Source organism: Chinchilla lanigera, unplaced genomic scaffold (assembly GCF_000276665.1).
Source record: "Chinchilla lanigera isolate Chin_1 unplaced genomic scaffold, ChiLan1.0 scaffold00117, whole genome shotgun sequence".
Classification (NCBI taxonomy): Eukaryota; Metazoa; Chordata; class Mammalia; order Rodentia; family Chinchillidae; genus Chinchilla; species Chinchilla lanigera.
In genome coordinates, this window is record NW_004955518.1 from 965,349 (window position 1) to 987,994 (window position 22,646).

Below are 22,646 nucleotides of genomic sequence, written 5' to 3' on the forward strand. Positions count from 1 at the left end.
GTACTGAGATTAGTAGTAGCCACTATTATCTAGTAGCTACTGTTATACTAACTTAAAAATTTACAGTAGAAAAGTAAGGATTGGCCCCCTGAACCAAATCATCCTTAGGGAGATAGGGTTTAGGTTATCTGCTTGAAGTTTTGCTTTATAATTCTATTTACATAAACTACCATTAGGTGTAGTATCCCTCATTTTTAAGAGTTTAATTGTCCTGGTATAATACTAGTCAGTCATGATTGTTACATGCTGTAAGAGTAACTGAATTGTTTTTCTAAATTGTTCTCCTGTGTATTGCCTATGGTCAGTCGACTGACAGCCCCATGTTCTTTTTAGTAAATAAGAGACAGTCGCGCTTTAATACAAAAATCTATCTCCGTATTTGTAAAGTAAACATTAATTTTTGTACATTGCATTAAAATTTTTTACAGTTCTGTCCTGCTTAAGACATTCAAAAGGTGTTACTGAACAGTAGTGCTTGGTCTTGGCATAAGTAAATGATGTGCTTTCTCCCAGATGGAAATTCACCTTGTTTTATAGGAAAAACTAAGTATATGCTTAATGTGCCTTTTTAACAGAACTAACCTTTCACAAATAAATTAGCTTTCTTTAATTAACTTGGTCACTGTGTCTCTTAGTTCAAATCTGTTATACAGATTTGGCCTTATTAGCTTGTATCTACATCTGTTTGTAAGCTTTGTAACTATTGTTTGTCACAGTTCTAATGTTTTAGAATGTGACCGTCACCAGCTGAATAGATGCAATTAGATATTGTTCAAATTCAGCAAGAAGGGTTTTATAACACTGATTCTAATCATCTGTTATATCCCCTTCAACTCAGAACATGGCCTGAGTGACCATGTGTAAGAAAAGCCGCCTCTGCACTGAGGGATGCTACCACAGATGGTTAAGTGGCAAAGCCGTCTAAGAAGAGAACTCAGAGATGTGGGAAGGGGTAAGCATCAAAGTCACCTCTGTCGACTATACCAGAAATAGAAGAGCTACAGAGGTTGTGAAAAGAGGCCCTTGCATATCTGGACAAAGTGAGATAGTGATTTCTGGCAACATGAAACCCCCTCATCTCCTGAGAACTAGTTAGCTTTTTATATATTTTGGTGTTTTTTGGTACCGGAAATCGAACTCAGGACCTTGTGCTTGCCAGGCACGCACTTGTGCCGCTGAGCTACATCCCTAACCCTGACAACTAGTTAGGAATAAAACATTTTTCTTTTATTCACCATGCTTGTGTTCTGCTGGTGTGAGGTCAGGCGTGTGGGTGGGTAGGTTAGTGAGTAGTGTTGGTCTGAGCATCTGTAACAAATACACTTAGCAAAAGCAGTTTCTGAGTCCCTGTTACATAACTTATTATTTTTCAGGTACTATACATATACTCATAGTTATAGAAAATGCAACTTGTTCAACAAGTATGCGCTAACCTAATTTTGTGTAGTAAAGAATATATTAAAGAGCTGGAAATGCTGGTACATGCCTATAACCACAGTACTCTGGGAGGCTGAGGCAGGAGGATCACAGGTTTGACCCCAGTTAGGGCAGCTAAGTGACCAAGCAGGAAAATACCTCAAAATTAAAAAAGAGCTGGGTTCGTAGCTCAGTTTGAAGGCCCTTGGTTCTATCCCTAGTATCACAAAAAAAGAAAGAAACAAAAGAAAAGAAACAAAAAATATTGTAGAATTCATTTTATTTTATATTTTGTGGTGCTGGAGATTAAACATAAAGCCTGTATATGCTAGCCAAGCACTCTATTTCCAAGGCTATATGCCCAGACCCTAAATTTATTTTTTGCAGACCTAGAAAATGTTAGCTGCTTTTCTGAACCATATACATTTGAATCACCAAGGAAAATGTAAACTAAAACTAAAACTTCCATTTTGATTTGAATATGGTTTGGTCTGTGTCTCTGAAACTCACTGCTGAGGTTTAATCTCCACTGTGAGGTGTTAAGAGGGTATGAACTTCATTTGACTGTGATGTGTAAGGGTAGGGCCTTTGCAAAGTGGTTAGGATTTAGACGAAGTCATCAGGGTGGCATCCCCCTCACTTAATATCGGTGATTCATGACAAGAGGGAGAAACCAGTACACACCTGCACACACTGCCTGCCTTTTGCCATGTGACACCCTGCAGCACCTTAGGACCCTGCCCGGAAGAAGCAGGTCACCAGATGTGGCGGTTTGCCTTTGGACCAGAATGGCGAGCCAAAATAAAACCTGCTTCTTTCCTCATCTGTCAAGTCTGTGGTATTGTGCTATTAACAGTAAAAGACTTGCTAAAACATTGCCCAAGGCAGCCTTGCAGATACTTAGTGGTGCCGGGGAGAAGCCTACCATGCACTGTCTGCTATACTTGGGTGCCATCTACGACAGTTATAGCCTATGCTGGCTATAAGTCACACTCGCTGATTTCTTTTATTTTCAGCATGTATTCTAGTTTTCTGTTGAATTCTCAAATATTCTATGATGTGTGTCTAATTATATGAGCAATTTTAGACATTTAACCAGGTTATTGCCTAGTTGGTAGAAAATGACTATATTTGTGGTACTAACACTATGCCTGATTCACCATTTGCTTTTATATTGCCTTTTCAATATCATTTTTTCACATTCTGTTACTGGCAATTTAGCTTTAAAGCATCATTGTTTTAAAAACATTCAAAATAAAAGTTGAAGTACATCTTCATGCTTGCAACTGGATCAAACAAAGTATTGGACATACAAAAAACAAAATAGATCTTCTAGCTCTTAGGGGCAAGATTGAAGTTTTTAAGTGAATGACAAATAGCATAATGATAACATATTTATGAATTGTATTTTTAACACTAGTAAAATAGAGAATATATTAATGGAATTCTCAGATGCTTAAAGCAAATGAACCATGGATACTCCAAAGAGCCCCATCAACTTTTAGGTGTTATTTTATTTTTGAAAATTAAAGTTAAAGGTACGGTTCTGGGTGAGCCACTTGCCCAGACTTCAGAGTGACTTTTTCTTTCTTTCCCCCTTGATTTTTTGAGTCAGGGACTCACCGTGAACTGGCCTTGAACTCACGATGTAGCCCAGGCTGGCCTTTGGATTCTAGGTGGTCTTCCTGCCTCAGCCTCAGAGTACTGGGATCACAGGAGTGAGCCATCACACCTGACCTGACTGGCTTGTACTTCCTGTTTTTAACAGTTGAAATTAGAAACGTAGTTTGATTCACCTGTTTGGATCCTTCACCTGTCAAAAGTTAGGAGTTTTTGTCATTTTGCAGCACTCTAGTAGGTGTTCTAAAAGAAATTCTAGAGAACTTTAAATGAATTAAAAAATATTAGGTAGTAGATTTATATTTTTTCCAGGAAGCAAATCATACTATGGTAGGCTGTTATGGTCTGTGTCTGGGTGTTCCCCCAAAGCCACATGCAGTCGTGGGGAAGGCTTTTAGAGTTTATGATTGATTCATAGGTGTGAGTGCTACACCCCTCCTGGGACAGGTAGTTTGCATACAGTGTAAGGGAGGGAAAGAGGCTGCTTGCCACCACTCCTCCCCTTTTGCACTTGCTTTTGTTGTTCTGCCACCAGGAATGGTTGCCCTCTGCCATGTGCCACTATGACTTGGAGCCAGCCAAGTATGGACTGAAACCTCCACAGACTGTAAGCTAAATAAATCTTTCCTTCCTTAATTTTGAGTGTTAAATATTTTGTCCCAGCAATGAGAGAAAAGTAACCAAGACAATTAGTTTTGACTTCCAAATGTATTTTTTGTTTGCTATCAGTTGTTTATGTTGAAAAATGTAAGTTATCCTAAGTTAATTAAAATACATTTAAAGAGATAATTCAGGTGCAGTTCCCTTCCAATAGGAAATTTTAATTCCAATATAGAAAATGGTTCTGGGTTAGCAATGCTATACTTTGTCCTTTTAGTGTGATAAGATATGTTTCCACAGTTTGGGTCAATTATTGAACATCTTTAACTACTCCAATGATCTACCTAATTTGGGTCTGTTTCATTATCTTTTAAAGTTGCAGAGCTTTTTGTTTTCCTCTCTATAAAGTTATCAACATTATTTTCCTTACTGTATTGTTGTTGAATGAATGAAAATTGAAATACACATGACAGGTCTCCTGATGAGCTGTAGGAACTCTAAAGACATCCTCCTTGACTTTAGTGAGTTCTCTTTTCCCTCCTGCCCAGGGATTCTTTTGTTGAAGCTGTGAACTTAAGGACTTCAGGGAAACACATGAATCCCCTCAAATTGTATACAAGAAATGTGATATATATATATATATATTTCTGTGTTTCTAGGAAGATGGTTTATATATTTCATCAGTTTTATGACTCTTGATATCTAGCAAAGCTAAAGGAGACCATACACCTAACTGTAATTTCGTTGTATTCTCATCAGGGTAAAAGCACCTCTTATAGTGACTGGTATGTAGTGATATTTATGACAGTTAAGGTCCTCGTAGTAATAGAAGGGTAGTGTTTTTGAAGACAGTTTAAAGAAGGGACTGTTTGCAGTGTTGTAGGCATGGTTTACACCAAAAAGGGGGCAATGGATCACTTAAGGACCAGCAAGTGTTGGGAACTGTTTATCCATTCAGGTCAAGGAGCAAGAATGGGAATTGTATTCCAGAACTCAGGATTTTAGGCATGAAGAAAGAGTGACCCAGCAAGGTCTGTTACTTGAGCAGAAACAAGTCAGGGAAGAGATGATTTTCTCTCTCCTCCGACCTTTAGAAGTTTGCTAATGCTTTCTCTTGCTGCAGAACATAGAGGGCAAGTACTAGATAATGTCCTTAGAAGTAAGGGGAAGCAGAAATACAAAGCTAAGCAAACTGAAGAAAGGACCTATAGGGACCAATAGGGAGCAGTCAGTGTTTGCTCAGTATTTATTTGAATTAAGTTCAATGGTTTTTATTAAACACAGCTTAATTTTACATATTGGTGAAGTAAAAAATGAGTAAATGCCTACTGATTTAATATTTTCCCATATAAGTGGCTTTAGTCCTTGAGATAAAATCTTGGAATTATAATATTCATGAGACCGCTATTTCTCTTACGTATTTGGAATAGCTAAATTAATAAAATGAAGCAAGAATTATTCTATAAAAGTTTGAAATTAGAGTAACTCAACTTTTAAAGGGCTTCTGTGTTTTAAAAGTATCTTTTTTAACTTGTAAAAAGTTGGAGAGTTTGACCTAAGGCACACCAGTTCATTTTCTAAAACATACTTCAAAAACGATGTTGCAACCAGGTTGGTAGCACAGCCCTGTAATTCCCCAGTACTCCCAAGGGTGAGGTAGGGCGGTGGAGGCCAACCAGAATAATTGAGTGCGATCCTGTCACCAAATAAGGAGGGCTGGGGATGTAACTCAGTGAATCTGCAGCACAAAAACAAATGCAAAAACCACTTTGCAGAAAAATAGGGACATGAAATAATATTGCAGAAGGACAAGGAAAGGGGGTAAGAGACACTTGCAAGTGTGACTAACAACAGTTAGACTCCCACATCTGTGTACGAAGAGCTCCGGCTTTCTCAGAGAAATACTGGATACCATAGTTAAACTATTTTCAGGAGCTGCCCTTTCAGACCTCATGTTTCTCATTGAATTCCTTTGGTTTCCTGGGACTAGGCCTGTATTTCCTTACAGAACTTGAATGCAGACAGCTAAAGGGCCTTTTGATTTTAACATCCCTGGAGTCTTAGCTTCCCTCTTAAGGATATCTACACCAATGTGAAATATATCCATTCTGTTCTCTAGTGGGGTGATTGTAGCTTTTTTTAATCTTTGATGAATTTTACCATTTACTTCTCTTACCACAAATCAGAAAAAAATGATCTATATCCGTCAGAATTTGTTTTGGCTGCAAGTGCCTAAAAACTGAAAATATAGTAGCTCAGGAAGATAAAACTTTTATTTTACCTCATATACCTAGAAATAGTCCAGGGTTACTGCACTTGATCTTAGCCAAAAGGCCGAGAAGCGATAGTCCAGGGTTACTAAGACAACTCCATGATGCGGGTAGGGGTGGGGAGGACAAAATCTCTTTTCATCTCTTGTTTTTTCTTTGTCCAGAGGGTGCTTTAGCCAGCAGGAAGGTAAAAGGAAAATAAGGACATTCCCTCCCTCTCTCCCTTTCTTAGGGCTTCAGAGGTGCACATACCACTGTGCTTATGTCCTATAGGCCAGTACTTAGTTAATATAGCTGTAAAAAAAACCAAACAAACTAGGGATTGCAAAGTCCCACCTGGGCAACTTAGTATTAGTTTTTCCCAAAATAAAACGTAAAAAAGGATAGGATTGTAGCTCAGTGGTAGAGTGCCATGTCTGATTCTACTACCACCAGCAAAAGAAAAAAAAAAAAAATCTGAAGGAGGCTTAGAATACATGTCTGTTAAAAATAGAATACCTGGTTAACTTAAAAAGTCTTGACCCTATAGAAGAAAAAGAATAGGGCACAACTATTGATCTCTAGTACATAAATCTTTTTCTATTGTAAGTAGAATATTTTCCTGAAATGCTTAAGGAAAATGTTTAGAGTAACATGAGTATATAACCAATTTTAAATATATATTTTTAAGACTTATAACCTTAAAGTCTGACATTCTGAATTCTTGGCTCTTATTTAATTATTTTAACCTGGTCTAAAGGGGGTACAAAATTAAGTAATTTATAACTTTTACTGATTTTTCAAAGTTCTACTTCTTGCCTAAAGATGCATCTAAAGTTTTATTAAAATTTCAATTATGGCGAATAATTGTAAATATAAGATATTTGAGCATTGTAAATATAAAATATTGAGAAAATATGCTGCTTTTATCTTTATGGAAGATAAATACATCAAATCCACTATTAAAATAATCTATGGAAAACATTTTATTTTTTTCCAGATGGAGAATTTTTAAAAACATTTGAATGTATTTTTTCATTTTTGAGACAAAGTCTCACTTTAGTCCAGGCTGGTCTTGAACTCACTGTATCGCCTAGGCTGGCCTCAGACTCACAGATATCCTCCTCCTCAATGCTGGGAGGAGGCGTGTACCATCACCCCTGGCTCAAAAGATTTTAGCCATAGGTAATATAAAAGCTCTAGGTTAGGATAAATTCAAATATACAGATATTAAATCAAAATTCAGAGTGATTTTTGCTCACTGAAAATTAGTTGCTAAAGTAAGCAGTAGATATAATAGACACTGCAAATTTTGAGTTCTCTTTATCATGATGGAGTTTAAAGAAAATGTCACATGTAATGTGATTATTCCATTTTTTAAAAATGATTTACTTTTAAAACCTTGTATGTACCTCTATAAGTGATAATATTTTTTCCTCCACAGGCAAGAAATTTAATAGCTGTAGGACTGGGAGTTGCAGCTCTTGGATTTGCAGGTAAGATGACATATCAACATATGTGCAGGAGAAACAGTTCCAAATAGCCTCTATAAAGATTCATGAGTACACCCTTTGTATTCTAAAGTTTTTGGTTTTCAGACATTATATATTCCAATTCTTTCTACATTTATAATTATTGGACACTAGTCAGCGAAGCAAAACCTAGATAAAGCTTATAGTGAAAAAATTATTGATATATGAGCTAGGACAACAAACCCCAATAATATTTGATAATGCTGGCATTTTTTTTTTTAGAGTTATAATGTACAGTAAGAAATTTTCAATATGCTGCAATCTAAGTGATAGGAGCTCCTGCATGCTCCCATATTTATTTTTTCTTGCAGATAGGCTTACGTTTTTCAAGCTGTCATTTCTGCCTTATGGACATAGTTATTCCCTAATTTATTACTTCATCTTTTACCGTAACAGCATAATTTCTTGGATAAACACAGGAGAATTTTTTACTGTCAGAATTGTCTTAAGAAATAGCTATAAATATTAAAAATAGAATTATTAATTTAATCATTGTAGTTTGAAATTGTATAACTATTCCCTAATTAAATAAATGTTAATTTGAGAATATTTTCTGTTGATATTTACTTTTTTGTTTCTGAATTGTATGGATTTAATCTTGTTAATTGGATCTTTTTAGGAGAAGCTGTATTCCATTGTGGTTATGTGGAGTTGGTTTCCAATGGAAAAATAATAAATATTTTTATTTTGTTTTATAGAGTAATTTCTCCAACTTTCACTTAAAGCACTTTAATAATTAGATCTTTAAAACTGAGAATATTAGTGATGCAGAGCCTCTTGATCATTTTACCAATGGGGCCTTGCACCAATTATATAACTGTAGTTAACTAATTCTGAATTTTGATGAGAAGAATGTCTCAAAAGGAATTTTGACAAACTTGACCATAAACATAAAACAATATTACTGTTAATTATTATGATAGAACATGCATAGTTATTAACAAATGCATTGTAAGAATTTCATTTTAAATTAGAGAAAGATGATGTACTTATTCCAGATCTTTCAAAAAATGACAAGAATTGATGTGTAGACCATACTGTTGCCAAATTCATGTACTGTCTAGAGCCAAGTAAAGCTGAATAATAGAATTTAGAACAAGTACATTTCAGTTTTGGGGGACTAGATCGTCTAGGTCATAATTTAAGTAAACCTTCATATATTACTTCTTGAAGCTTTTATTTGCTCTTTCATTGAGATGAAAATTCAGTCATTATGTCTGATTGTGGTTTTTCAGAATTTTGAAGTAATTTAAAAGCTACATTTTATACCACTGTGGAACAAATGATAAAGTGTTCTGAAAGATCTGAGTAGTTGAGCTTTCCCAGTAGAACAGTCGATTTGCAAATAAACATAGGATTAGAATTTGAATTTAAGTTTCTAATGTCATACACAGTTTTGTAGTTAGACTTTTGGAGAAAAACATTAGTAGAAGATACACATTCTGACTAGGGTACCAAAGGTAAATTAGCCAAATAGTATTTTTATTTGTTATTTTGCTATAGATTCTTTGTTGTAGAGACTCATAGAAATTTGGAATATTAGGATGCCTAGTCAAGGTAAATTTACAGAGAGAGTAGCATTCTTCAATGAGAAATTGATAATTAATAGAATCCATGTATAATTGATTTTGACTTCAGAAGTAACTCCATTAAAAGCACTTCTATATCATATATATCATTGTAAAAAGCAGTACTATAAATCATTTTACTATCATGAGTATCTTTTATACGTAAAAGGACATTCTGTGTACAGTTAATTTTAGATAGAGTACTAGAATTTTTTTGTACCTTCTTATTTGTAGAGATATGATACGTAAACACTGAAAATTTCTAGTTTTATGATTATGAACTACAACTTGATAAATTTAATGGCTATTAAATGATATCCTATCCTATTAAGTGATTTAGAAATTTGAAAAACGATGCCTTTTTTACTAAATTTTGAAATATTTATTGAAATAGAATATATAAAAAGTCATTAAATGATATGGTAAACACCTCAAAGGTATTGATTGACATTGATTATAGAAAATATATTTGCATTTATTTCTTTTACTCTTTAGGTCGCTATGCCTCTCAGATCTGGAAACCTCTACAACAAGTAATCACAGAAACTGCAAAGACGATTTCATCTCCTGTAAGTTAAATGTGTCTTCAGTTAGAACACTTAGTTTTATTTGTATATCATATTTGAAAATAATTATCCACTGTAGACATTTACTTCATTATATCATTTGTGATTTGCCTATTTCATTAGTTTACTCCAAGTTTCTTGGTCACATTTTTATATATAAACTGTATTCTTAGTTCTGAAAATTAATTACTGTAGTGCAGTTAGTAGTAATGTATCACCTTTTAGGTAACTTTCAACTCTACTATTCATTTATTCAGTAAACATTTACCAAATGTGTCCAATATACCACTCCCTGTGTCAGGAACCGTGAGTAGCTGGTAAACAAAACAGAAATGGTCCTTGCCACTATGGAACATAACCAAGAGTTTTTTCCTCTTGAAATTTGAAACTAGTTCTCTTGAAATGCTGTACAGCTGTAATACACATTCACTTACCAGCATTATAGATATTCTAATGTGCTGAATGTAAATAAAGAATCAGTGATCGTAAATAATCCGCAAAATTGAAGTGTAAACTGTGGTTTGTGATTACTGAAGATAACACAAAGAAAAGCACAGGAGTGCACACAACACAAACAGTGACTTCTGGGAAATAGAGGCACATTTAGAGAGATCAGGTTGGTTTGCAGCAATTAAAAATGAATAGCTTGTTGAGCAAAGCCATTATGGGCTTGTAGGGCATAATTAACCAAGAACAATGACAATCATTCCAGGAAGACATACTGACAAATTATTAAACCCTGGTTCAAAAGAACTGCAGGAGATTTTTCAAACTAGTAAATGTATTTCTGTTTGTTTTATGTTTTTCTATTTATATTTTATTTGGCTAAAGTGTTATTAGGTATTCAGCATGTATGCAGTAAATACTCATTGAGCACCTACTACATGCCAGGCAGTGGGAGTCATGGACCGGACAAAGACATTTTCCTCTAGAACCTGACATTTAATATTTTAGTAGAGACGTAAACAAATGAAGTAAGATATATAATATCTAAAAGTTTAAGTACTTTTAAGAAAACCAAGGCAGGGTAAGTGATTAAAGAATAACAGCAGAGAGGAATCTCTATGATAGGCCAAATAAGACTTCTGTCTTTGTTACTTTTCTTGTTGCTGAGACAAAATAGCGAACACCCAAAGTTAAAGAAGAGGTTTATTTAGCTCACAGTTTGTAAAAGTTTCAATTCATAATTAGCTGGCTCCCAGGGACATTGGCATAGCAGAGGGGCTTTGTAGAGGAAAACAGTTTATAGCAGGAGGAAGGCAACAAGTAGCAAGGAAGCAGCAAGCGAGAACAGCAGCCCTCTTCCTGTCCCTTGTACTCTATCCGGGCCACACCCAGAGTGGGCTTTTCCATTGTCCACACCCAAAACTATGCCAAACCAGTCAGTGGACTAATTTAGTAATCACACACCCTTGATCTCAGCAGCACATGCTTAATCCCAGCCACCTCTGAAAAGCTCCATGTATGAGGCTTTAGGGGGACATTAGACACAAACCATAACAGCCTCTTGCAGAAAGAAGTAAGCTGTAGTAGCATCTAAAGAAAGCTTTCTAAGCTGTAGGAACACAGCAGAGGTCCAAGGTGGCAACGAATTTAGCAAGGGTAACCAGTGAGTCTATTGTGTGAATAATAATAGCTCAGGCTTACATCCCTTAGGGCAGTGATAGTGAACCTTTCAGAGCTTTCAAGAATACACACAGGCTATAACATGCGTACCACAGGTTTGCCACCACTGATTTAAAGACTAATAGATTGGGGGACGCTTAAAATTTTATTCAATGTGTGATGGAAAAAAGCCTTTGGAAGAGTTTTGAGCAATCTTCCAGCTAAGAAATAATTGTAATATGATGGTGTGTTGAAATAGAGTACTGGTAATGGAAATGGTGACATAATTCTTTAAATTAATGTTATTTGTGCTTTCCTATGTTTATCAGTGGAGAGAATCTTAGAAATTCTTTCTCTTCTGTTGGGATGATCTTCAGTAGATATATGTACACCATAAATACAAAACCTTGTATTACTTAACATAGGAAAGGAGGAAAGAGCAAGAAAATGCCAAAACTTTTGCAGAGGCTCATAGGAAAGGCCAGGGAGATTGTAATAGATATACTGAGCCTGGGGCCTGCATTTCTTAAGTAGAAATTCAGAGTTTGTCACTCCCTTTTCTCTTTTTTTGGTCTGAAGGTAAGAAACATGGGTTTTGATAAATCTGCTTCCACCTTTCTTTTCACAAGGTTCTACTTTATCAGTTTACAGTGAAACATCTTAGAATATCTTAATCATCACCATCATTATCATGATTATATCCTCCATGAAGACATTAGTTTTAAAAGCAATTCCTTAAATTTTAATCACTCCAGAGAAACTGAGAAATAAAATAAATGCATACTTTGTCTTCACGCTAATGCTTCCTACATGTCAAACTTCGTAAGTTCAGCATTTACAGTTTTTTGATTTTGTAAATAGTTTTTGAACCAAATGGGATTACTAAAAAAACAGAAATGTAACTCTGTGTCCCAGGGGTTCTGCTTCTCTGTTCATTATTCATTTGCGTTCTCTAAGCTTTAACATCTTCTCCTTAAATCTCATCTTTCTCTTTCTCATACTTCTCCAAAACCTCCATTTTGCTAGACTGCTGCCTCGCTTGTTTATAGGGCAGGCACAGATTTAAACGTTTTATGTTCTCTGGTAAGTAGTCTGCTGCTTTTTTTTCTTCTTCTTCTTTTTACTGTTAATCATCACTCCTGGCTCCTTGAATCTAGTGGAGCCAGCATGAGAGAAGTACAGAAATTTCTGCTGAGACCATACCTCAGTGCCTGTGCTTCTTCGTTCTTGCATTTGCATAGCCAGATTTTACATGGTGATCTTACTCTATTGTAGACAACCTGTTGTATTGGTTTTCTCTTTTTTATTCATTTTGGGGCTTTAGTTTTTTGCTGATGCATTTTCTTTTAGCTCAAAAAGTTCTTAGAGTTTTTTTCTCTATTATTGATGTTCTGAAGTTTCCTAAGACTTCATAGTGAACTGTAACTTATTTGAAAATTCTCTTTTTTAATATCTCTAAAGACACTATCTAGAATTTTGCCAAATTGTTATGTGAGGTGAACGTGATAACCACTACACCCCAGAAACCGACATACCGACCAAATTGTTATGTTTTCTAATTTATCTCCTTTTCCCAAGCCATTTGCCATTTGTTTATTTTGATTCTTTTTTACTTTTCCTTCCATTATACTAGATTTGCTCAGATGTCTGATGATCCTTGGTTGTTGGCTCATATTTGTGAGGACTAAATAGATTAGTGTGAGTCATGTCCTGGCTTTGAAAGCTTACTTTAATGGTTTGATTGAATGAGATGATTGTCTGTAGGCTTTGAGTACATCATGGGTGGGTTTTTCAGTAGGTGTATCTTCCAGAGCAAGTAGACCAAAGACCAGCTTGGGACTCACAGAGTGCGGAGAGGGTAAGCATTGCATATGTACTTCTCCTTGACATATAGCCACCTCCCTAGCCACCTCCCTAACCCTCTCTGGGTTCTGAAATGGGGTCTGGTGGTCACTCCCCTTTGATTCTTCTGGGATCTGCCATCTAGAGTGAGAGTCATCTTAGGCATATGATAGGTGTCAGGCATCTTACGCTCTTTATTAGTATAGTGAGGGTGACTGTTTCTGCTGTTCTGGCTAATTAAGTTACTGTGATTTTTGTTGTCCTTTTTTTAAATCTGAATTTATTGTTCTTGGTTTCCTGAGAAGAGTTTCTTCTGGTCCTAGGGGATGCTGTGCTTTTTCCATAGTATGTGCAGTCACACCTGTTTTATCACTCTTCAAAGATTTTTTAGACTTTCTGGTTTGCTGCTTATCCCATTTCTTGTTTTCTAGGCCTATTATGAATTTTTCCAATGGAAAATGTTTTTCTCATTTCAAAGATACTTTGGAAAGCAAATGACCTTATAATTAAATTTGCTCTTTTGAACTGAAGCCCTTTGCTTGTTTTTAAATGTTTAATGTATATTTTGACTTAGCTGGTGTCTAATTACACCAAATTTTGGGAGGCGTAATTTTGTCTACCTTTCAAAAGCATTTATTTATTTATTTTTTGAGATAGAGTTTCCTTTGTAGTTCATGCAGGCTTTAAACTATGTAACACAGAGTGTTCATTTGTAAATTCGTCCTTTTATTTGAGTACAATTTTTAAAGATCAAACCTCTGTTACAGTCTGGTGAAAATCATGGGAAAATATATCAATTAAATATCCTGTGACTATAAATCAAGTAGATTTTATAAATAATAACATTTTATAGTTATGGTAATATATTTCTTATAGTAAGAATATAAAATGATTTAATTCTTACCTAGTTATCTTGGGTGACCTTTTTTGTTTTTGTTTCCTTTTTAGGTTTTTTAAGACAGGATCTCGATATGTAGTCCAGGCTGCTCTTAAACTCACTTTGTAGTCCAGGCTGGCCTCAAACTCACTGCAGTACACCTGCCTCAGCCTCCTGAGTGCTGGGATTATAGGCTTGCACCCTATGTCTTGCTATTTTGGGTAACTTTTGTGTTTCAAGCAAGTGAATTAGCTAATGAAGATTAGCTTAGCTTGAGGTTTTTTTCATACCTCCTTGCACAACATATGGGACTGCTGTGACTAATGCTACTTTTAGAAATAAATTATTTGGATTTTTGTTGTTTTTATGTGCTTTATGAATGGAATAATATAGTAATTTGTAAGGTCCTGGATGTATTTCCAACAGCATCATAAAACTGGTAGAATCCCACTGTTTCTGTTCTTGGAAATCTTTTCAGAAAAATACAACCTTCTGTTCCACCTTTATGACAATATAGTTATTTCTTATCATAACCTTATTTTTATAAATCTACTCATAGGTGTTTCCTTTGGCCTACCACAGCATTGTCAGAGAATGGTTTTTCAATGCCTTTTGTCTTTATATGCTAAATATTGCAAAATTGGTATTTCATTATCAAGCTTTAAAGAACCTTTTAGTTATACTCTATTGTTGGGGTAGAGATACAGCATTGCAGTTTTGTGCCTGGTCCCAACATAGGCATCCATTTATTTTCTTTTTTTCTTGGTTTTGGTTTTTCTCCGGTACTAGGAACCAAACTCATGACCTTGCGCTTGCCAGGCAGGCACTTTGCCGCTGAGCTAAATCCCCAGCCCCATAGGCACCCATTTAAACATAACACATTAAAATACTTTAATGATTCTATTTAAAATTATGAAACATAAAATCTAAATTTTATAGTTTTAGAAGGCATGATTTTCTCTGAAGAAATTTGCAAATATTTTAGTGGTTGAGTAGTAGCAATTTTTTTGTTTTCTCTTCTTTTCTGTATATACCCCCCACACATAACAAGTTCATATACTTAAAAATGGTCTAGTTCTTTTAAAGATATAGGTGTAGACAAAGACTTTAAGAATAAAACCCCAGGGGCTGGGGATTTAGCTCAGCGGCACAGCGCCTGCCTGGCAAGCGCAAGGTCGTGAGTTCGATTCCTGGTACCAGAAGAAAAAACAAAAACAACCCCCCCCCCAAAAAAGAATAAAACCTCAGTTGCACAGGGAATATTATAGAGAATCAACAACTGTGATCACATCAAATTAAAAAGCTTTTCCACAGCTAAAGAAACCACCAGCAAAGTGAAAGACAACCCACAGAAAGGGAAAAAATTTTACCAGGTATTTCCTGTGGCAGAGAATATATAAAATATATAAAGAACTCGGAAAAAATCACATCTCCCCAATGACCCAATCCAAAAATGGGCATCCAAAATGAATAGGCACTTGTCAGATGCAGAAGTATGAACATCAAATAAATGTATGGAAAAAAATGCTCAACATCACTGGTCATTCAAGAAATGCAAGCTAAAACAACACTGAGATTCCATCTCACTCCAGAAAGAGTAACTGTCACCAAGAAGTCACTCAGTAACAATTGCTGGCAAGACTTTGGTTAAAAGGAGCCCTTCTCCACTGTTCATAGAAGTGTAAATTGGTACAACCAAGATGGAAATCTGTATGGAGATCCCTCAAAAAAACCAAAACTAGGGGGTTCCATTTGACCTAGCTATTCCCCTTCATGGTGTCTTCCCAAAATCATTAAAAGCTTTATACCACGACAATATATGTACACCCATGTTTATAGCCCCACACAATTTGTAATAGCTAAATCTTGGAAACGGCCCAGATGCCCATCAGCAGATGAATGGATAAAGAAAATATGGGTTTTATATGCACTGCCATAAAGGAGTATAAACTTGAGACATTTTTGGATAAGTGGATGCACCTAGAGAACATAACTTTAAGTGAAATAACTCAGACACATGTTTAAATGTCATCCAATTGTTTCTCTTGCGTGAGAAACCCAAAGGGTGAACAAGGACCAGAATGGAGGGAGATGTTGGGAAGCAGGAAGAACATGTTCGAAAGGGAAGGGGATGAGGGAGGGGGAGGGAAGAGAAAAGGAAATAGAAGGCAAAGTAGAAACAAAGCTTTTGTAAATGGGGAGAGAAAGGGGTTGAAGGGAGTGGAGGGTGTGAGAAACAGGCTTTGTCTTTTCTGTCAAAGCACAAGGCCAAGCAACTCCATGTTGGGTTTAAATGACCTGGCCATCCGCTCACCACCTTTCCATCCCTGTTAATATCCTGAGTTCCAAGAAATGGTGACCATGTATCTTTTTGCAGAACACAGCCTATTTCCAAGATAAAGAGCTAAGAGCTTTTCATTCTAAACCACAAGTCATCTCTAACCACCCCCACCCTCACAATAAGAACCAAGGACTTTGAGTTCCAAACCACAGCCCCCCATCTTACTCAGCAGTGCACCTCCCTATGCCACTCAGTCAACAGTGATAGATTGTAAACCTTTCAGTTCAGCCAGTGAATTTAAAGGTCAACTGCTTCTCCTGTGTTCGGATAAAAGGGGCAACCCTCCTTTGTCCTGCACGCATGCTACCTCAGGCTTCTTTGCTTCTACAGAGGTAAGATGTCTTGAAGAAATTTCTTAATGTCTAAGTGCTTGATTATCTGCATCGATAAATTGAGTCTGGAGTTTCATTTCCAACAAGGGGAATGGGGAAAAAAAAGAAGGCTCAAGATATATTATGTACAGGTATATAATGTTGAATGTGATCCCTAGGATGGATGTGACTATTATGTATGTCAAAAGTGTGCCAATAAATTTAATTTTTAAAAAAGTTCTTTTAGAAGTGTTATGATAATTATCTACATAAAAATGGACTTACTTGTGATGAAGTCAGTGGTCTAGGATACAAGCTTCTTCCATACAATAGATTTTAAGGAGCCTTCTCTGAGATTCCATTTCTACCTCAGCAAAACTAAACTTGTTTTACTTGCTTTTAAAGTGATTGGCTTTGTGACTGTATTGAAAATGACAGTTTAAGAAATAATCACCAATTTATGTACTTTATTTTGTTGACTCAAAATTATGGAGTTACCTAAGGTAAATTCTCATTGAAAAATTTTTTTCTTGAGTAAAGTGTTACTCTATGCCATGTCTTGAGCATGATTTGCAAACAAAAATAAAAACAAATCTACACCTGTAGAAATGACTGCTGTAGGCCAGGTATATAGCTCAGTGGCACAAGCACCACCCTGGCAAGTGCAAGGTCCCCAGTTCGATTCCTGGTACAAAAAAAAAGATATGACTGCTGTAGATCAAGTTGGTAGTATTACTGTTTTTGCTGTAAGTAAATAAAAAAATTATCTTTCATGTAAGGAGCAAGTTTTGTATTTAGTAAAGATTATGGTCTCCTGAGAGGCCTTAAAGCCACCTGTTCCTCTGTTAAGTCTCCTGTTCATTTCTCGCCCTAGCTTTATCCGTCTGTCTGTCTCTTTTTGTATGTTTACCTATTTAGAAAGGTATAAAATTTGTGCAGGGTAGTATGTATATTTAGCCAGTTTTCCCTTCTTCCCTCAAAACTTATGTGGGATAGAAGAATATTTGTTTTGTTTTCATACTTACTATAAATACTTGAAACTTAGACTGGTACATCATATTCCTCACAGTACTGGTACACTGATGGATTAGCATTTGTGGGATGAAGGACAGACCTGACCCATCTCACTTGACAAGTACCTTACTTAGAGTAGTTGCTAAAGTGTTTGTTGAGTGAATTAATTGCCAGGAATTATTACTAAGTAGAAATTTATAACAGTCTATTAAAAGAAAATAGTTTATATTAATGGCCAGATCTAACTCCATGGGATTCTTTTAAGTTGTGATCATTTTCTTATTTACTCTTATTTATTCCTCTTTTTAAAAAATTGTGTAAGTAGCATGGGTTCATTGTTGAAGATTTCGAAAGTTAAAGAAAGGAGAAAAATCCTACCACCCAAAATAACATTTGAGTGTAATCATTTTGGTATGCATACTTTGAGATTTATTTTATGCCAACATATGCAGTCAGCCCTCCATATCTAACATCTGTAGATTCACCCCACTGGAAATCAGAAATATTGGGAAAATAATTTGTATTTAACAAGTACAAACATGTTTTCTTTTGTCATTTCCCTATACAATATAACATAACTATGTACATGTCATTTATATTTTGTTAGATATGAGAGGATGCATGTAGGTTATATGCAAATACTGTGCCATTGTATATAAGGAACTTGAGTATCTGAACATTTTGATATTATTAAGGAGGTCGTGGAACTACTCCCTCATGGATGCTGAGGGACAGCTATGCTTACTTAATTTCCTTTAAAAATATATAGCTTCATGTGTTAGAAACATGTATATATGCAACCATATAGACATGTTTTTCCTTCTAAAAGCTTAGTTAGTACATCCTATTTTGTTTATAGAGTCCTGAAAATATTTGCTCTTACTTGCTGTCTCCATTTGTGTGCTCCCATTTCTGTCTTAAACTCATACCCCCACCCCTTGCAGTTCTTGTTTTTAGAGGAGTCTTTGACTTCCTCTCTTAAATCCAGAGGTCAGTTCTTAGCTCACATTTTGCTTTACTATCAGAAGCATTTGAAACCATTCATTTCCTTACTTTTTGCCTCTAGTTTTCCCACTCACTGCTGAGTCTTGACCTCTTTTACTGATTTCCCTCCACATCCATGTCACTCAATGATGCCATTTCAGCTGGGCATGGTAGCATGGGCCATCATCTCTGCATTCAGGGAAGGCCAAGGCTGGAGGATCAATGTGAGTTCAAAGCCAACCTGAAGCAGACTGATCCAAAGATTAGTGATCTATAGAGTTACTGGGGAGTGCTCTTAGATCAGCAGCTCCAGAAAGAAACAAAATGAAATGTGGGGGAACAGGTTAGGCTACCTACAATACAGTGTTAATGAAGCCCAGGCCCATGGGACATCTGAGGCCAGGATGGCTCACTGCAGTCACCTGTGTTGGGAAGGCACCGTGAGATTAAATGAGATCACCTGGGAAGTGAGTGTACGTGGAAGTCCAAGAACTGAACCTTACAGAACTACGTTTATACCCATTGTCAACCAGTCATTGGAGAGAGGCTGCTGGAGGAAAGATGCACGAGCTTGACATTCTTGAGGCAAGGCAGTTCCTAAACAGAGAGCTGAGACCTGTCTGCTAGCACCTGAGGACCAAGCCCTGCACTCCCCAACAGAAATCTGGGCAGTGCACAGCAGTGTCCTCTATATAATTTGTAATTTTGTCACATGTAACCATTTTGTGATCTGACAGATAATTCTAAACTCTCGGGTATGGCAAGCGAAGCATTGCAGAGTGTGTACTCAGTGGTGAGGGAAGAAGCAGCTATGTTTATTGGCAGTCACAAACAGAGAAATGGTGCTGGAATAACAGAAAAGAAACATTCCCTGCCATATGGGTAAATCAGGTTTTTAGACTCAGGAGAGAGAAACAAAGATTGCTTGTGCTTTAGTTGCATTGAATGTTCCTAGGGTGGCACCTGAGCTCAGATTGGTGGAGGGGAGTGAATCCTCAGCCCAGTGTTCTGTCTGTCCTAACTGGGTCTGTCAATGAATTGCCCAAGCTGGGATTGAGTTTGTGATTCCCTAACCTCTGCCTCTATTCTACACACCAAAGCTAGAGTAATCTTCTCAAAGCAAAGTCAGACTGTGTTACTCCAGTGCTTCGGCTTCCCTTTTAAAAGAAAATCCTATCTCTGCTGCTTCTCAGTCAGCCTCTACTACCTTTCTGATCCCCCTCCCCTCATAGTTCATACTTCTCCAGTCCCCCTGACTATTCAGTCCGGGTTCCCAGCCCCTCTTGGCTTACTTGTTTGCTATAAAGGAAGTCGATAAATGGCAGTTTGGCATTTCTTTGTTGGCCAGACTAATAGTCAAAAATGTCTTAACATTTCTATATAAATGACTTGGTCAAGGTTTCCCATGAAAAAAGCAGCCCAGAACCTGGAAAAAGTTGGCATTTTCCTCCAGCCACTCTTCTTCTATCCTTTCTTTTGTATTTCAGGGTAGAAAAGTTAATGTACTTAAAGTTAAAAAAATTGTTTTTTAATGTTCGTCTTGGTTAGCATTTCTTGAAAAAGATCATTGTTTGGTGCTTTCTCCTCATATCATTTCCAGTAAAATGCATTTCTTTTACTGCAGCTATGTGATGGGATTGAGGTCATGCCACCTCATGCCTCAAACTAATTATTTCCTGCACTTTTTTTCTTGTACAGAACCTTTCATCTTATTATAAAGGAGGATTTGAACAGAAAATGAGTCGGCGAGAAGCTAGTCTTATTTTAGGTATAAGGTAGGTATGCTGCATATGTGTTTTTGTTTTGTGGCCAAGCTTGTCTTGCAAAAGATAAAGAAATGTTTATTAAAAAGTATCTAACAACTTTTATATTTATATTTAAAATTATAAATAGGAAGCAGAGAAGATACCAGATTTTTACTTTTTAAAACTTCGGATCTAAGAAAGCAACTCTCTCTTCCTAAAAAATATCAGGGAATATTGATTTTCTTTAACAAGAAACTGTTGTCTTTGAATACATAGTTTCATATCAATCAATCATAATATCCTTTATTATGATGCTGAATTGTCTCTCATTTCAGTTTTATAATTTTATATATATAATATTTTTAATTATAATAAGGTTTTCTACTTCTTCAGCTTAACATTTAGTATATTTATTTTACTTGTTTCACCTTAGTATCAATTTATTATCTAATTTTGGACAGCATAAGAGGAAAGTTAATAGTATTGTAATATTGTATTATTTCTGTGTAATTTATTTAATCCTTAAAGTTAGGCATATTTTCCTGTGCCATAAATTTACTAGCAGTTGTATTCATTTGTTTCCCTTACATTCCGTTAACTCTCCAGTTCGTGAGGGAATTGGTTACAGTATGTCATCTACAACAAATCTTTTAGTGATTTAATAAATATAATTAAGCAGAATAGATAATAAAGTCCTATATTGGCAGAAAATATTTTAACCTCATGCAAATCAGCATGTTTTTAAGCCAAACATTTTATTTTTTACGACCTGCCATGAAAAAGGTAAAGAAAAGAGTGTGCCTACCAGTCAGCAGTTCAGCTTGGTGCTTTATTTAAATCTAACAAGACAGAATTCTTTTTTTTTGTTTGTTTGTTTGTTTGTTTTTCTCCAGTACCGGGAACCGAACTCACGACGTTGCGCTTGCCAGGCAGGCGCTTTTGCCGCTGAGCTAAATCCCCAGCCCCACAAGACAGAATTCTTATCAGAGAATAGTAAAGGATACCACTAAGCAAGGGAGCAGATCAGAAAGTTAGCTGTATTGCTAACTATTCCTTGCTTAATATTATTTAGAATGCAATTGTTTTCCTTATTATTGGCCTCTCATAATATCTTGCTTATAATATTTAGATGTGAGTATGAAATACAGTATAAATCCAAACATAAAGGTTTAAAGGATAATTGTTATTATCCATGACACCTATATTGTTAGGACAGATAAGTAGAAGTTGGTTATATTTTTTAGTTCTCTTAACATACATGATATAAGTTTCACCCACTTGAACTAAATGCTGTACAATTCACAAGGGAAATTCAGTGATGAAGAACACAAACTCTGCTAGACGCAGTGGTGCAGATCTATAATCCCAGCACTCAGGAGATTGAGGCATGAGGATTACTCTGAGTTCAAGGCCAGGGTGGGCTACAGAGCAAGACCCTGTCTCAAAAAAATAAATGAACAAACAAGGCAAGACAGGGCACAGATTGATGGCAAGCAGATCTGGGTAGGAATACCAGTTTTACCATCTATTAGTTTCTACTGCATAGAATTGCTATGAAGATAAAATTATATTATGTATAGGAAGTGTGCTTAACCCCAAACATGGCACAGCACCTACTTAACAAATATCAACTTAACAAAGCATATCCTTATCCTGAAGCTGCTGCTTAGGAACTGCATTAGATGATCTGGGTCAAGTTAGTTCTAGCTTTTATGCACTTCACCTTCATTTTTAAATTGGAATTAATAATATTTGCCCTGTTAAAATAGTGTAAAAGTGATACACTGATATCTTTTTAGTAAAAGTGATACACTGATATCTTTTTATATAAGTGCTTACCAGTAAAGTGCTGAATAAATGTTGGCTCCTTTCTCTTCCCATCTCTGTCGTGAATGTAGAAGTTAAATATTTGCTCTCATACATTAGATGAAAAGGTGAAACTTAGCGCTTTCCTATAGCCCATTCTCAGTCAGGCAGCACTGATAAAGACGATATTTTTTAAGATATGAATGCATTGGTGTGGTTCCAGTTTCTGTGCTCACTGAACTTATGTAGGTTATATAATGAGTAAGTAAAGATAAAATCAAACTGATTCTTTTGATACCCTATTAAAGAAAAATATGTGCTACTGGAAGATTCTTCTTATACATTCTTACCTATTACATTTAAGGGTGATTCTTTGTTAAGAGGCGTGTTTGTCTTTGTTTTATATTTTTCATTGCAAAAGAATAGTTTTCTCATATCTATTATAAAAAGCCTAAAATGACTTACGGTACTTCCCAGAAAAACTGGCATTATAGCTGGTATTATCTGAAATGATATACATCTGTGATTTTCAAACTTTCTGAAAACATTATAGAATTCTATGTAAGTATT

General features: G+C 35.9%; 1 protein-coding gene across 2 annotated transcripts in view; it reads left to right on the top strand.

Moving 5' to 3' along the window:
• Dnajc15 (DnaJ (Hsp40) homolog, subfamily C, member 15) overlaps window positions 1–22,646 on the top strand; it is a 74,488-nt gene that overhangs the window by 23,739 nt on the left and 28,103 nt on the right. Inside the window, exons 2-6 of one of the 2 annotated variants that reach the window (XM_013506969.1) lie at window positions 839–952; window positions 3,572–3,643; window positions 7,330–7,381; window positions 9,481–9,554; window positions 20,224–20,300. In XM_013506969.1, the coding sequence (XP_013362423.1) occupies window positions 941–952; window positions 3,572–3,643; window positions 7,330–7,381; window positions 9,481–9,554; window positions 20,224–20,300 (287 nt within the window). In that variant the 5' untranslated portion in view covers window positions 839–940. The remainder of the gene's footprint in view (window positions 1–838; window positions 953–3,571; window positions 3,644–7,329; window positions 7,382–9,480; window positions 9,555–20,223; window positions 20,301–22,646) is intronic. The other variant, XM_005409057.2, reaches the window with a different exon arrangement.